This window comes from Balaenoptera physalus (genome assembly GCF_965194825.1).
Source record: "Balaenoptera physalus genome assembly, chromosome: 2".
NCBI classification, from domain to species: Eukaryota; Metazoa; Chordata; class Mammalia; order Artiodactyla; family Balaenopteridae; genus Balaenoptera; species Balaenoptera physalus.
The window spans coordinates 29290052-29307635 of record NC_138883.1 but is presented as its reverse complement, the minus strand read 5'-3'; the positions used below and the strand labels follow the sequence as shown (position 1 = coordinate 29307635).

The 17584-nt window shown below is 35.4% G+C and overlaps 1 protein-coding gene across 12 annotated transcripts in view; it reads right to left on the bottom strand.

The window, feature by feature from the left end:
- The window catches only part of NUMB (NUMB endocytic adaptor protein), a 181897-nt gene that overhangs the window by 29858 nt on the left and 134455 nt on the right, over positions 1 to 17584 (bottom strand). For 8 of the 12 annotated variants that reach the window (XM_082451647.1, XM_082451656.1, XM_082451654.1 and 5 more), the window contains 2 exons: positions 7740 to 7814; positions 2126 to 2158 (listed from right to left, as the gene is read on the bottom strand). In XM_082451647.1, the coding sequence (XP_082307773.1) occupies positions 2126 to 2158; positions 7740 to 7814 (108 nt within the window). Of the gene's footprint in view, positions 1 to 2125; positions 2159 to 7739; positions 7815 to 16428; positions 17059 to 17584 lie in introns of all 12 variants that reach the window. The other 4 variants (XM_082451655.1, XM_082451648.1, XM_082451649.1 and 1 more) reach the window with 2 other exon arrangements.

Below are 17584 nucleotides of genomic sequence, written 5' to 3'. Positions count from 1 at the left end.
ACCTCTGTAAACTTTAGTTTTCTCACTGTAAAACAGGGGAAAATAATAATTTCAGGGTTACTGTAAGGATTGAGATAATTCATAGTTTTCTTTCTCATACCATATAGATTTGCCATGTAGCAAAATGCAGTGAAAACAGCTAAGAAGCACAGTGTGACCCAGTTTGGTGACACTGTAGATGCACAATGACCCCATTATTTATAGCAATGAATATTGCCACCTTGGAGCTGATTCTCAAGTGCGAGCTATCTTTGTTCTTTAACATCATGTTATAACCTTTTAAAAAATATACTTTAACATGTTTTTTCTATAAACCAAATCAATATTTTCTCCTTTAGCTTTCTCTACCTAGCCTTCATGGACAAGAAAGACTGTTTTACTAAAGTTGACATATTAAAAACTGATCACTTAGAAGATAATTAAAATTGTATTGTAATTGGGGTGATGCGAAATTGCTTTGAGAAATTCTATTTAGGAAAGAATAAATGCCCCACCAAAAAAATCTGCTTAACAATTATAGTGTCTATTTATAATGATGCAAATGTCTATAGGATTTATTCTTTGTAGATATAGATCCCACATTCTACGGACCTGTTAATTTGACTCAGGCTCAAAATATCTACTAAAAAATTTTATTGTGACATGTGTGGGTAAATTATACGACTTTTTATTTCAGATTGACAGAAGTTACTGAATTAAACCATTCAATCTAAAATCCTTCAAATTTGTTTACATTAATATAAAGGTGACCTAAACCAGAACATGTAAAAAAAAAAAAAATGGGTTACAACTAAAATATTTAATTGAGAAGAAAGTGGAAACTAATAATTTTTAAAAATTGTTCTTTAGGGACTTCCCTGGAGGTCCAGTGGTTAAGACTCCGAGCTTCCACTGCAGGGGGCACGGGTTTGATCCCTGGTCAGGGAACTAAGATCTCGCATGGCACATGGCAGGGCCAGAAAAAAAAAATCGTCCTTTAAAGTAACAAAACCACCCAGTGAAAAACGAACTGTGATGGGATTTTCATATTCACATAAACTTTTAGTAATGTACACTCAGTTATACAATGACAGTAGTTTTTTCTTATACTGTCTCAGTCTGACTTATTTCGTAGCACTTACTCAAAAATGTTAGAAATGTATTTATCTATTTCTGTACTGTCATCCTATATATATATATATATATATATTTTTTTTTTTTTTTTGGTTGTGTTGGATCTTTGTTGCTGCACATGGGCTTTCTGTAGTTGCGTTGAGTGAGGGCTACTCTTCGTTGCCGTGCGCAGGCTTCTCATTGCAGTGGCTTCTCTTGTTGCGGAGCACGGGCTTTAGGCGCATGGGCTTCAGTAGTTGTGGTACACGGGCTTAGTTGCTCCGCGGCATGTGGGACCTTCCTGGACCAGGGATTGAACCCATGTCTCCTGCATTGGCAGGCTGATTCTTAACCACTGCGCCACCAGGGAAGTCCCATCCTATATATTCTTAATTCTAAGGAAATCTGAACATTGAACAAGCATTCTTTGAAAAGCATCTACATAAAGAACATTCCACATATGACAGACATTTGGTAGACTACTAATTAAGATAGTTTTTCTTAGGTTACCATCCCAGGTTAAAAAGCATAGGATCCCCAAAGATAAGTTTATGTACTTTCACTTACTTCACCTGAAATTTAACTTAGATTGAAAAAAAGTAATAGCAATGAATGTAAAATTTGGGATACATTTAATTTTCACTTGAATTTAGTATTTCTTCCCACTTCTCTGTCAATATTGAACACTAAGTAAAACTTACTTGTTAAAAAACTCAACAAATATGCTAATATGAACAATTTTGCAAGATCAAATTAAATTTATTTTAACACCTAGTCTTGAGGAAGCAATTCTTTTCTAACCTACTTGATTTATTTATTGGACTTTCCTAGGAATCATCAGATTTAGTATCAACAGACATACAGGTAATATCATAGATAGCAGCTTTCCAATTCATTAATTTCCATACTTAGTCAAATCAATTCCTGTATTACAAAGAAACCAAAGCTGTACTTCTTTTTCAAAAAATGTGTCAGTGCTATACTAGGGGTGTAACTCCTTATAAAGCAAGCATGAATGTGGCATCAAACTTACTTTTCCAAAGAAGCCTTTGAAGAACTTCCTTTCCTGGAGGAACAGGGGGACAAGTCGAGCGCTATTATTGTATGGGCTAAATGTCCCAGGGTTTCACAGCAATAAGCACATACAGAGGTTGGGTGAAGGGCAAAGTAGGAGAAGGGGAAGGGAGTGAGAGTTTTAAAGAGTTATCCATACCAGGAGTGACAGGGAAAAAGGAAGGGTGCATGAAAATGCAGCGAAACATACTGTATGGCCTAAGAATTCGCAGAAAGAGAAGAAATCAGAACCTGTATCCATGCAGAGCAACTAGTTACTTTAGCATTCTCTACTGACTTTTAAAACAGAGATTATTCAAATTTGGCAGCAGAGAAAAAGACTAGGACATACTGGTTTGTGAGATTTGCATTTAAATTTTCATAATAGTGAGTGGTAAATTGATTGGTTCACATACATTTTTCAATTTAAAATCAGTGGTCAAATATGTGGAAGTCACCAATGAAAAAACCAGTCCACACTCAAATGATCACAAAGTAACATTAAAAAATGCTACACTTAAATTATGAGTGTGAAGGGAGGGTCCTTGTCAGACTTTTTCTTGCTGAGTTCAAGATGTCACTTAGAGAATTCTTACTTATGCATTAGGATAGGTTTGTATGTATGTGTGTGCTGATCGATTCCATAGCAATCGTGGGGAAATAATAGATATGCTCTATTTCAAACACAGAATAAATCATCTATAAAGAACACATGGCCAATGCTTTCACTGGAGCTGAGAAAACTAATACATTTGAGAACCAAACCACATCTGTTAACTACAACTAAAATTTGAAGAATAGGGTTGTTTTCTTTTTAAATGCTACTGTTTTAGAAGAAAGAAATTTGTACTGACAGTTATAAGTATACAATTCTAAAACTACGTAGGTAAGAGAGACACAACTGTCTGTGGTCCCAGCACCAATTTTTAAGCATATACAAATTTTGAAAACTGGCCACCATTTAAAATCTGAAGAACTTATGCGAAGTAGATGAGTTCTAACTCACCCAAGCTAGCTTAACTTTAACATTTCCTAGTTTTGGTTGAACTATACTTTAAGCCTTTACCTTTTATAATCCATTATTAATAGTGAATAAATGTCTAGAAAAAGACAACTCTACAGAAATTTGACTCATAAAACTCATTCAATACTCTCAAACACTGAATGGTTTGTTTTTTCTCTAGGTTTTGAAAATCACAAACAGCATCAAATATATCCACAAAATGTTTTGAACTTAAGCTAGAAATATAATAAGGTAATTGGGATAGTTATCACAATAAGACTAAGCTTATTTCTGCTGCCAAGTTTGGTGACCCTAGTTTCGTTAGACTTTTAGGTAACCACCAGCTTTTAAAAGATGCAGCCCAAGTTAAAAGATTCACCATTCTTTAGGGATAGGAAGATGCGGGAAGGAGATTCGTTAATATTTAATTTAGCTCCCAGAAAAGCTCCTGTTAAACATGGAGTTTGCCTTCTATTTATAAAAGACCTCAGATGTTAATGAAAAAAGTTGACGTGCAAAATGCATCAAAAGACAGTTATTAGAGAATAATATTAATTAAAAAAAAATTAAATTATGATTCTTTTACCTGCTAAAACAAGAACATACATTAAAACAAATTTATCAAATAGCGAATAAAAAATCAACATATTAGAAACTGGTAGTGTAATGAAACTAGTCTAAAACCAAGACAGAGAGGGATAGACACTTACAGAGATAATGGGAAGAAAAGACATTTTAAAAGGAAAGGAATCTTGCACCAGGATCAAGCAAGATAACCTAAGGCCCAATACACTTTTTACAAAATAGATTGATAAATGACAGTACTCCTCCCCCTGCAACTAACTCTGCCATTAAGGCACTGAAAATGGGCTATAGTCATTTCTGTCATTTATCCTATATAATAATCTAAGTCCCTAAGTGGCTAACTGGTAAAATTACGCCACAAAGTAAATGAATTGCAAATAACTGTAACTAACTTCATACATATAAAGTAAAAAAAAGTTAAACATATTTATGCTCTGAGAAGCATATGTTGTTTAGTTACAATACCTTTTCATTTGAAAATATTAAGTATGCTGATAACTTCTAACTGAAGTTAAAGTAATCCTAAATTGTAAGGGACTACTTGGAAGGAAAAAAAAAAAACTGTACTTGCAAATTATCCTGCTTCTTCAAGCCCACACAAATTTAAAAAGCGCTAGAATGTTACATTTTTAGTTCAAAGATCATTTGAGTGATAGGTTTAAGATGTTTGTTTTCCTGTTTAACTGGTACATCTGAGCTACATAATTCTTTAAATTTTAAAACTTTTTTGGCATTCAAACTTGTTCCAGACATGCTATTTCTTCTTTAATCTGTAGGTCTGTACATTTTTACATTTGCTTCCATTTATTTGAAATGATAAGAGGAATATTTATCATCTATGAAAATAAACAAACATCTCCAGACACATAGCTTTTGGCACAATATAAGCATCTGGCACAGTAGATTATACATGTTTGTTAGATGAATGTTCGGTAAAAGAAGGGAAAAAGGCATCTACAAATTTCTGTATAGTAAAAATATGAAAAGAAGACAAAAAGCATGAATTTTTGTGGACTAACATGATCTGAGATGAACAACATCTGAAGACTTCCAACTTTCTGCAGCCTTTTTCATACAGCATTAGAAAGGGTATTAATAGAAGGGGAAGTTTCAGTGAGTATAATAAATAGGAAATTGGCACTAGTCTCCCAAAACTTCAATCTTATTTTTAAAAATACCTGTTTGCCTGTGCAAAATTATTATACAACACTTGCTCCAAGTCTCCTGGGTAGGGTTAGTCAGAAAAATTTTAAAGAACTTCTTGAATCAAAAGTCAGAAGTGGTCAATCTTCCTTCAAAGTTCAAAAGTTTAAGTATGTCCAGAAAAGCAATCCAAACATGCACAATTTCATTTTAGTTGTAAGAGACCACAGGGAAATAAGGATCTTTTAGAGATATGCAAAAGGGTTTCATAAACTTTAAACATTAAATATAACATATTGTTATGATGATTACTACGAAATTCAATTTGACCCCATATTGAGGACTGAATTGTTTTCTGTATATTTATTCCAGAAATATTTTTTGAGCGGCTACTATGTGCCAGACACTGTTCCAGGCATAGATATAATTTTTCAAACAGCAATTTGGTTCCTATTTCTGGTAAAGATAAAAACTCATTTTTTCAATAATTTTATTATTTAAATAAGTCCTGTATCTCAAATAATCATGCTTACAGTTTACAATTTCCTTGGTTAAAAACCAAAAGGTAAAATAAAACAAAAAAATTCACTCAACTAAAAAATCAGTTTTAAAACTAGACAGGGCTTCCCTGGTGGCTCAGTGGTTAACAATCCACCTGCCAATGCAGGGGACACAGGTTCAAGCCCTGGTCTGGGAAGATTCCACATGCCGTGGAGCAACTAAGCCCGTGCACCACAACTACTGAGCCTGCGCTCTAGAGCCCGTGTGCCACAACTATGGAAGCCCGCACACCTAGAGCCCATGTTCTGCAACAAGAGAAGCCACTGCAATGAGAAGCCCACGCACCGCAACGAAGAGTAGCCCCTGCTCGCCGCAACTAGAGAGGGCCCGGGCACAGCAATGAAGACCCAACGCAGCCAAAAATAAATAAATAAATAAATAAATAATTTTTAAAAAGAGGGAGGTACTCTGCCCTTATAAAAAAATAAATAAATAAAAATAAAACTAGACAGTGAATAGTGGCTATCTCTGGGACTGCAAGAGATTTTATGTACTGTTTTTGTTCATTTGTATTTTACAGAATGAATGTATACTACTTATGTAATAAAGAGAGGTTTCTAATTAAAAGTAGGTTAAAGAAAACTAGACAGTGAAGAGGACTGACTGCTCATTAAACAACTAAATACCACTTCTTAATTATCTTCTGGGCAAACTTAAACCATCCCTAGTTTTTCCTTATTTAGAGAGTAAACGTGAAGCCATATGCTGAATTAAGACTTTCCAAAGGCTCATTCCACAGTGACCTTCCAAATGTTAAGTTTATGTAGGCTCTAAGATTTTAATAACTATTTAAGGTTTGTTTCAGGTCTATCTAGTCTATTCACTGATTCATCTGTTGTTTTCAGTTATTAGCATTATGATGTTTAATGACTAGTAGGGCAAATCATTGCATTACTTTTTAAAATGTTCTTAGAAAATCTTATTCTATTAGTGAACTTAGAATTATTTTGTTAAATAAGAGATTGACTTTAAATTTCCTGGAAAACTGCATTATCTGAGGCTGTGTTTAACTGGGGACTATATTTAGGTAGACATGGCAAGTCTATAAATTATTATATAAAGTCCCTTTAACATTAATGATGATTAAATGGAGAGCACAGATAGACTAAGAAGGGCTTCAAACATTTAAGAATTTAAATGACCAAAATCTGCAGTAAAGGGTATGTATGTGTGTCTATATATTGTTTTGTTTTGTTTTTTAGTTTTTTGCATACCATAATCAGTTATTTTTCTCCTCCTCTCCTTTCTATAATAGATTCAGACATTTGTACGAAAACATAATCCACTTCTCTGAGGTGGTTGCTTCCTTGATTTTATATCTTTTATATTGAGGAATTGTATATAAGAGGTCATATAGAATGTACCAAGAAGCAGAAAAGTTTTGATTAAGCAAATTGAGGGGAAAAAAAAGCACTCATTAGTAGCCAAACTTGTGGCAGCCCACCATACCAGCAAACCCAAAGCAACAAGTATTTAATGCTGTTCTGGGGCAAGGGCATGCAGAAGTAATGCTTAAAGCTTTCACAGCAAAGGGGGGAAAGGCCACACATTGGAGAGAAGGCTGTGAAGAGGGCTGTCAGAATTTAAGAAACATTCTTCAAACCTATCCAAAATATGAAGTTAACACTTTAATCTGAACCTTTATGAACTCTGAACTCATTCTCTCCTTTTACTAAATACACAGGCATGTGCCTGGGATGTGTTCTATGGCATAATAGGCAAAACAGACATTATTTATCCTGGAAAAGGACTCTCCATTTCAAGTATGCTGAAGTTTGTGCAAAAGGCAGGGAAATACATTGTTTATGTTAGAGGAGTATAGAGAAGGAAACTGGGGAGTAGCAGTAATGATAATTAAGTCTCCCCAAAATGTAAACCTCACCAGCCGTCAACACAGATATCTCTATTTTATACGTTTTCCTGGAAAGCTGTTTCTTATAGATTTAAAATCAGTAATTTATAACCCAGTTGTCACAGTTAGGTTAAAAGACTAACTGTAATAGTTTTATCCTGGTTTTAGAATATTATTCATCTATAAGAATTCATACCACTTGTTTAATATGGGTTCTGAATTAAAAGTATCTTTTAGATAATGTCTGGCCTAAATTGAAGAAGCTGGTCATTGTAACTTACACCTTTGGATGGACAACATGAAATGCTCTTTATTAATGAGCCCACATCTTTTGCCTTAAGAGAAACACTGTTCTTACTGGACAGTGGGTCACTAAAATTTACTAAGCAAAATCTTTTGAGAAAATATTTACAGCATATAGATCAACACTGGCAACCATCAAATACATACAGCTTTCAATCTTTTTACAGCATCTTCACAGATGTGCATTCCTCTTGATTCATCAACTTCTACATGCCCAAGGTACTGTAGAAAGAAGAGAAAAGTTATGGCTATTGCTGTTTACTGAGTAGCTACTATATGGTAGATATTACATGGTAGAAAATTGAATATTAAAATTCCTGCACTCAAGAAACTCACAGCCATTATAGAAGAGTCAAGGTAATGTTACTTTACTTACCCTCAGTGTCCTCATGTGACTGAGATTTAGAATAAAGGTCTCCAAGAGCTGTTATAGAGGAGTAGGTGAAAAAGCACATGATAAGCACTAAATGTTACCTGAATCTATTGGATCTGCGGCATAACAGCCTATGCTAGACACAGTTACTATATCTCTAGACATAAAAATAGTCCTAAAACAAAGTGTGTGTGTGTGTGTGTGTGTGTGTGTGTATGTGTGTATTGAAAAGGTACAAATAAAAATAACAGTTACTCAAGGGCTGAAGAGATCACATACTCCTTTTATGGGAAGCACATAAGAACAGGGCAGAAAACTAAAATTTTAAGAAGGTAGTGCATCTGAGCTTTAGAAGATGTGCAGAACTTGAAGAAGCTGTATTGGAAAGGTTGGGAAACTATTTTAGGCAGGTAGAATTTAACAAAAGCTATAGGTGTAGAATAGAATAACTATATATCAGCAAATATTCCTGTCTGGCAAGAATATGAGGTATATGCAGCTGGGGAATTTGAACACTGAAATGAGTCTGTACTTAATCCTAGAGGCAATGGAGAGCTAATAAAGCTGTATTTGGTTTGTTTTTGCAAGGTAGTATAATATTATTCAAATTGTACCTTAGTATGGGAATAGTCTTGGGTTAGAAAGCACAAAGGATGATGGCAATATCACAAGTGCTCTCTTTTAAAAGGAAATTTAGAGTCTGGTTCTGGGTAAGATGGAGTAGACATACTTTACCCTGTCCCACCCTCTGAATGAAACCATAAAACCAGAACAGAATACATGGAAGCACCTATTTGAGTTCTCTGTAAAGAGTATAAGATGAATCAGAGAAGAATACCAGAATTCAAGGTATTTCTGAACTGGCAGGGAGTTTACCTTCCCTGCCCCTCCTCCCCTTTGGTACCTCCAGCCTGAACTTAACACAGTCAGATATCCAAGTGAGTGCTATGGCACAGACAGAACTCTGGGAAAAGCACTCTAGTTCTGGCCCAAGGACCAGGGAAGGTAACTCCTTATCCTCAGAGAGTATAGGAATCCCCCTCCCTTTTATTTATCTTTTTTTGAACTTTCACACCCCAGTCCCCAGGAAATTCCGTGGTGGTGTCAGTGGTAGCAGCAAGGGAAACCTGCAAGAGCCACGCACCTCTGAGAAAAGGCGGCTGTCCTCTGTTTAAAGAGACTGTGATTCCAGGAAGCTGAGCCAACACCCCCACCCCCCCTTCTGCTTTTTCCCCCCCCTCTCTGAATCTCCCACCATTTGGCCCTGGATGAAGATGAAACAGTAGTAATTCATGAGCACAATAACCAGTGCCCTATGAAACACAGGCATGGAGAGTTTAAGTAACTTCCCCAAAACCATTCAGCTAGTGAATGCTCAAACCCAAGCAGCCTGACCCAGGACAGGCCTATAATGCTCATATACTGAATTTTTCATTTTTATCCCTATCTTTTCAATACTGAATAAATGCATAAAACCAACATATTAAAATCAATTTAGGAAACTGTTGGACTTTAGGTAACAAAATACCTGAGGTATCGATCATAAAGATCATAGACTAAGGACATTAAAGAATTGTAACAGCTATAATTTTGAATAAACATTATAAAAAATAGCAAGAATGCTCACTTTTAAGTGAATCAAATAATACATATATTCAGTTATATATAATATATATTATATATATTCCTTTTCAGATTCTTTTCCATTATAGGTTATTACAAGATATTGAATAGTTCCCTGTGCTATACAGTTAGGTCCTTGTTGGTTATCTATTTTATACATAGTAGTGTGCATCTGTTAATCCCAAACTCCTAATTTATCCCTCCCTTCCCCTTTACCACCTGGTAACTGTAAGTACATTTTCTATGTCTGTGAGTCTGTTTTGTGAATAAGTTCATTTGTATCATTTTTTTAGATTCCACATATAAGTAATATCATATAATATTTGTCTTTCCCTGTCTGACTTCTTCACTTAGTATGAAAATCTCTGGGTCCATCCATGTTGCTGCAAATGGCATTATTTCATTCTTTCTTATGGCTGAGTAATATTCCATTGTATGTATATATCACATTACCATTATCCATTTATCTGTCGATGGATACTTAGGTTGCTTCCATGTCTTGGCTATTGTAAATAGTGCTGCTATGAACACTGGGGTGCATGTTATCTTTTTGGGTTTTTTTTTTTGGCCACGCCATGCAGCATGTGGGATCTTAGTTTCCCAACCAGGGATGGGACTTGTGTCCCTGCAGTGGAAGCATGGAGTGGTTAACCACTGGACCACCAGGGAAGTCCCTGCACGTATCTTTTTGAATTACAGTTTTCTCCCGATATATGCCCAGGAGTGGGATTGCTAGATCATATGGTAACTGTATTTTTAGTTTTTTAAGGAACCTCCATACTGTTCTCCATAGTGGCTGTACCAATTTACATTCCCACCAACAGTGTAGGAGGGTTCCCTTTTCTCCACACCCTCGCCAGCATTTATTATTTGTAGACTTTTTGATGATGGCCATTCTGACTGGTGTGAGGTGATACCTCATGGTAGTTTTTATCTGCATTTCTCTAATAATCAGCAATGTTGAGCATCTTTTCATGTGCCTGTTGGCCATCTGTATGTCTTCTTTGGAGTAATGTCTATTTAGGTCTTCTGCTAATCTTTTGATTGGGTTGTTTTTTGATACCGAGGTGTATGAACTGTTTGTATATTTTGGAAATTAAGCCCTTGTTGATCACATCGTTTGCAAATATTTTCTCCTAGCCCGTAGGCTGTCTTTTCGTTTTGTCTATGGTTTCCTTTGCTGTGCAAAAGCTTCTAAGTTTAAGTCCCATTTGTTTACTTTTGCTTTTATTTCTTTTGCCTTGGGAGACTGAGCTAAGAGAATATTGCTACGATTTATGTCAGAGGATGTTTTGCCTATGTTCTCTTCTAGGAGTTTTATGTTGTCATGTCTTGTATTTAAGTCTTTAAGCCATTTTGAGTTTATTTTTGCGTATGGTGTGAGGGAGTGTTCTAACTTCATTGACTTACACGCAGCTGTCCAGCTTTCCCAACACCACTTGCTGAAGAGACTATCTTTTCTCCAATGTGTATTCTTGCCTCCTTTGTTGAAGATTAATTGACCATAGGTGTGTGTGTTTATTTCTGGGCTCTCTATTCTGTTCCACTGATCCATATGTCTGATTTCATGCCAATACCACATTATTTTGATTACTGTAGCTTTGTAGCATTGTCTGAAGTTGGGGGGTGGGGTTGTGCCTACAGCTTTGTTCTTTTTCCTCAGGATTGCTTTGGCAATTCTGGGTCTTTTGTGGTTCCATATAAATTTTAGGAGTATGTGTTCCAGTTCTGTGAAAAAGTCATGGGTAATTTGATAGGGACCACATTAAATCTGTAGATTGCTTTGGGTAGTATGGCCATTTTAACAATATTAATTCTTTCAATCCAAGAGCATGGGATATCTTTCCATTTCTTTGAATTGTCTTCAATTTCCTTCATCAATGTTTTATAGTTCTCAGCTATAAATTTTTCATCTCCTTAGTCAGGTTTATTCCCAGGTATTTTATCTTTTTTGATGCAATTTTAAACGGGATTTTTTTTTTAACTTTCACTTTCTGATATTTCATTGTTAGTGTAAAGAAATGGAACAGATTTCTGTATGTTAATCTTGCATTCTGCTACCTTGCTGAACTCATTTATCAGTTCTAATAGTTTCTGTGTGGAGTCTTTAGGGTTTTGTATATAAAGTATCATGTTATCTGCATATAATGACAATTTTACCTCTTCCCTCCCAATTTGGATACCTTCTGTTCCTTTTTCTTGTCTAGATTAGACAAATTTTAATTCAAAATTATAGGCTGTCAGAAATGTCAAGTGTTTGGTGGCTCTGTGAACTAGTTCTAGATGTTGAGATTGAGCTCACACACAGAAATAATAGAGCACTTTGTCACTGAAGACTGCTTTTCATCATTCAGTCAGAGGCTACAGCGATATACTACATATTACACTCAAATCCTGGAAAGTTGTATTTTTCAGCTTGGAGACAGTGATGAATGGCCATTTAAATAATTCTTTGATTGAATTCGGCTCTAGAAAATATTCCTTCATGTTATGTTGATACTTGGCTTTCTTCAAAGCCTAATAATATATTCTTAATTTCTTGGTCCAATAAGTAAAGAAAGTCAAGTACTGGGAAAGAGTAAAATCTCAGCAATTGAGCTCTCAGCATTGCTGTTCTAACATTTTAAGAAATTCTGACATCTCATTCTGGGTACCTTGCCATGTATACTATCAATTTTTAAAAATTTGTTATTTTGTTTTTTAATTTATTCTCTATCCTTGATCACTGACTCAATGCCAAATATCTATTTTTAAAAATTATATTATCCTGAATTTTCTATTTTGCTCTACCAATATTTCTTTCTATTTTGGCATAAGATGCTATTTTGATCATTATTTTAACAACTGCTTTGGCACAATCACTTTCGCTAATTTTTATCCCACAGAATTTTCCTGGTTATTTCCCATGTTTATTCTTTGGGATCAACTTTGGAGTAATTTTGTTCAGTTGCTGACAAATAAAACCTTTGGGATTTTAATTAAGATTACCTTAAATTCACTGGTTAATTTGAGAAAAACTGACATAATATTGACCCATTCCATCTAATACTATTTATTCAAGTCTTTTATGTCTCTGAAGTTTTAAGGTAGCCTTCAAATACACATTTTCTAGAATAAGTATTTAATAATTTTTGTTGCTACTGTGAACTGGTTTTACACCCATTATTTATGTATATATTTGTGAATATATATTCTTTTAATAGACTTTATTTTTTAGAGTAGTTTTAGGTTCACAGAAAAACTGAGCAGAAAAGTACAGAGTTCCCATATACCCTCTGAACTGCCCCCCCAGCTTCCCCCACTATCACATTCCACACCAGAGTGGTACATTCGTTACAATCAACAAACCTATAGTTTATCCACAGTCTATATTAGGTTTTACTTTTGGTGCTGTAAATTCTATGGATTTTGACAAATGTATAATGACATGTATCCACCACTGTAGTATCATACAGAATAGTTTCACTGTCCTAAAAATCCTCTATGTTCCTCCTATTCATCTCTTCTTCTCCCCTAAACTCTGGCAAGCACTGATCTTTTTACTGTCTCCATAGTTTGGCCTTCTCCAGAACTGTCATAGAGTTGGAATCATACAGTATGTAGCCTTTCCAGGCTGGCTTCTTTCACTAGTAATATGCATTTAAGGTTCCCCATGTCTTTTCATATGTTCCATTGTCTGGACATATCACAGTTTATTTATCCATTCACCTGCTGACAGACATCTTTGTTGCTTCCAAGTTTTGGCAATTATGAATAAAGTGGCTATAAACATCTGTGTGCAGGTTTTTGTGTGGACATAAGTTTTCAACTCATTTGGTTTGAGTGTGATTGCTGGGTCATATGGTAACCGTACATTTAGTTTTATGAGAAAACTTCTAAAGTCTTCTAAAGTGGCTGTCCCATTTGCATTCCCACCAGCAATGAATTACAGTTCCTGTTGCTCCACGTTTTAACCAGCATTTGATGTTGTCAGTGTTCTGGATTTTGACCATTCTTGATAGGTGTGTAAACTCATTATATTTTTATTTGTATATAATTTGTCTTTCCCTCTCTGGTTGCTTTTAAGATTTTCTTAGTCTTTGATATCTACAGTTTCATTCACGTGTCTAGGAAACAGACTTTTTTTTTTTTAGATTGAGATATAATTCACGTACCATACAATTCACTCAACATACACCACTGAGTCATCAATTAATTTTTTTAAATTGTGGTGAAATACATATAACATAAAATTTGCCATTTAAACTATTAAGTGTATAGTTCAGTGGTATTTATTATATTCACGATGTTGTACAACCATTACCACTACCTATTTTCCTGAACTTTTTCATCACTCCAAATACAAACGCTGAAAACATTAAGCAATGACTCCCAAGTTCTCCCTTCCTTCAGCTCCTGGTAATCTCTAATCAACTTCCTGTCTCTATGAAATTGCCTATTTTAGATATGTCATATAAGTGGAATCACAATATTTGTCCTTTCATGTATAGCTTATTTCACTTAGCATAACGTTTTCAAGGTTCACCCATGTTGTAGCACATATCAAAACTTCATTCCTTTTAATGGTGGAATAATATTCCAGTGTATGTATATACCACATTTTGTTCATCCATTCACCTATTGACAAGACACCTGGGTTGTTTCCACCTTTTGGTTATTATGAATAATGCTGCAATGAATGCTGACATATAAGTATCTGTTTGAATCCCTGCTTTCAATTCTTTGGGTATATGCCTAGGAGTAGAATTACTGGGTAATTATATGTTTAGCTTTGTGAGGAACTGCCAAACAGTTTTTCATAGTGTTGCACCATTTTACATTCCCATCAAAATGTATGAGAGTTTCAATTTTTCCATATGCTCATCAGCACTTTATTTTCCTTTTAAAAAAATTATACCAACCTAATACATGTGAAGCATATCTTGTGATTTTGATTTGCATGCCCCTAATGACTAATAATATTGAGCACCTACCTTTTCATATGCTAATTGGCCATTTGTATATCTTCTTTGGAGAAATGCCTAGTCACATCCTTTGCCCATTTTAAAAATTGGGTTTTAGTCTTTAAATATATGATCTCCAAATATTTTCTGCTATTCTTTGGGTTGCCTTTTCACTTTCTTTCTTCAGAAGAAAACGTCCTTTGATGCATAAAATTTTTCAGTTTTGATGAAGTTCAGTTTATCTATCTTGGGCTTCCCTGGTGGTGCAGTGGTTAAGAATCCACCTGCCAATGCAGGGGACACAGGTTTGAGCCCTGGTCCGGGAAGATCCCACATGCCGCCAGAGCAACTAAGCCCACGTGCCACAACTACTGAGCCTGCGCTCTAGAGCCCACGAGCCACAACTACTGAAGCCCGTGCACCACAACTACTGAAGCCTGTGCACCCTAGAGCTTGTGCTCCACAACAAGAGAAGCCACTGCAATGAGAAGCCCGTGCACCACAATGAAGAGTAACCTCGCTTGCCGCAACTAGAGAAAGCCCACGCACAGCAACAAAGACCCAAAGCAACCAAAAATAAACAAACAACAAAAAAAATTTATTTCTCTTTTCTTTTGTTGCTCATGCTAAGGACTCCACTGCCAGGTCCAAAGTCATGAAGATTTACCCCTGTGTTTTCTTCTAAGAGTTTTATGGTTTTTACTCTTATATTTAGGTCATTGATTCACTGAGTTAATTTTTTACATAGTCTGAGGCAGAAATCCAACTTCACTCTTTTTCATATGGAAATCCAGATGTCCCAGAACCACTGGGTGACAAGACAATTTTTTCTCCATTGAATGAACTTTGCACCCTTGTCAAGAATCACCTGGATGTAGATGTATTAGACTAATTTTTATTTATCCCATTTGCTTCTTCAATCTGATTCAAATACTGCTCTGAATGAATTCATCCTCTTCTCTCCTCCTGGAGCTTCCATTAGGTCTGCTAGTGTCACTGGACTTTTAAATTTGTTCATCCACATTTCTTAACCTCTTTTTCATATTTTCTCTTTATCACCTTGTGCTGCATTCTAGGTAACTTCATCGAATTTATTTTCCAGTTTACCAATTGCCTTTTCAGCCAGCTCTAATTCACTATTTAATCTATTTACTAAGTTCAATTTCAGTAACAGTATTTTTCATTTTTAGAAGGTGAGATTTGATTCTTTGTCAAATCTGCCCATTCCTTTTTTCACTGTTTTATTTTTTTCCTATGGTTTGAATTCATTTTTTAATGTTTCTAATAATTGTTTTTAAATTTTTTATTTATTATTTATTTATTATTTTTATTTTTGGCTGTGTTGGGTCTTCGTTTCTGTGTGAGGGCTTTCTCCAGTTGCGGCGAGTGGGGGCCACTCTTCATCGCGGTGCGCGGGCCTCTCACTATCGCGGCCTCTCTTGTTGCGGAGCAGAGGCTCCAGACGCTCAGGCTCAGTAGTTGTGGCTCATGGGCCCAGTTGCTCCGCGGCATGTGGGATCTTCCCAGACCAGGGCTCGAACCCGTGTCCCCTGCATTGGCAGGCAGATTCTCAACCACTGCGCCACCAGGGAAGCCCCTCTAATAATTTTATATATACACATTTTATAGTCTCCTCTATAGCCTATTATTTCAAGTTCTTAGAGTGCTAATCCTCTTGTTGATCTTTATTGTATAATCCTTTACCGTATCTGCTGATCATTTCCACATATGATTTAAAACTTTTAAAAAACTGTTAGTTCATCTCTAGTGAAGCTCTATTTTTGTAGGGAAATTTCATGCATTCTAGATTGTGGAGTGGTTTTACATTTGCTTCTAAAAGGTACCGCAGATGTTTAGTAGCCTAAGACCTACTGTATATTAATTTGAAGATTCTTACATCATGCAGATTTTAGCACATCAAGTCCAAATCCATGGTTTCAATTTTTCCTGGGAGATTCCTTTTCTCACCCAAGGTCTGGGTAGAGGGATGCTTCCTTTTTTGTTTTTGTTGGTTTTTTTTTTTTTGCTTTTCCTTCTAGGTCTCTATTTCACTGCTTGTAAAGCCCACTGAAGGTTCTGTTCCATGCTGGGTTCTCAGTTCTAATTCTCTGCTTTTTATGAGTCCAGGACCTTCAGAATGGATGTTAAAACCAAAGGCTCTAGGCTCACAAATCGTTTCCCTCTTAGGCTGCTAGTGTGATTTCTGCCTTTCTCTCAAATTCCCTCTTAATTTCTGGTAACTGGAGATCTGTCTTTATTGAAAGCTCAGCTATGGTTTAAGAGAAAAGTTTGTTTGAGAATACAGTCAGCATTTCTAGATATTTGTATTGGGAGTATTAGTATTACTGTGTTAGCTTAATCCACATTCTGCCAGGATCCAAGACCTATAATATTTCCCAACTAAACTAACTGGTTTTTCTATCCACTGATTTCAGTCTATCTTAAAAGCAGCCAAAATGCTAGAATTGCCTATCATTTTCAACAGTTTTTTGGGTTGATTCTCTTGGGTTTTTCAGATAGACATCATCTGCAGAAAAAGAAAATACAGAAAATATCTGGATTTCCCACATTTACAACTTTTGTTTATTTTCTTATCCAAAGGTACTTACTACCATTTCTCAATCACTGTCGAATAATAATGATGTTTAGGAACAACCTGACCTTCCTCCTGAATTCATTGTACGTGTTTCACCATCATGCATGACTCTAGGATAGTTTTTCAGTCATTGAAAGAAAGTATTATGCTATTCTGATTTTGATAAGAAGATTTATCAGGATTGAAAAATAATATTTTTAATGTTTCTATTTTACTGATATAATCCACATAACATAAAATTAATCATTTTAAAGTGAATAATTCAGTGGCATTTAGTATATTCACAATGTTGTACAATCTCCACCTTTATCTAGTTCCAAAACATTTTCTTTTTATTTATTTATTATTAGACTATAATTGCTTTACAATGTTGTGTTAGTTTCTGCTGCACAGCGAAGTGAATCAGCCATATGCATACACACATCCCCTCCCTCTTGGACCTCCCTCTCTCCACATC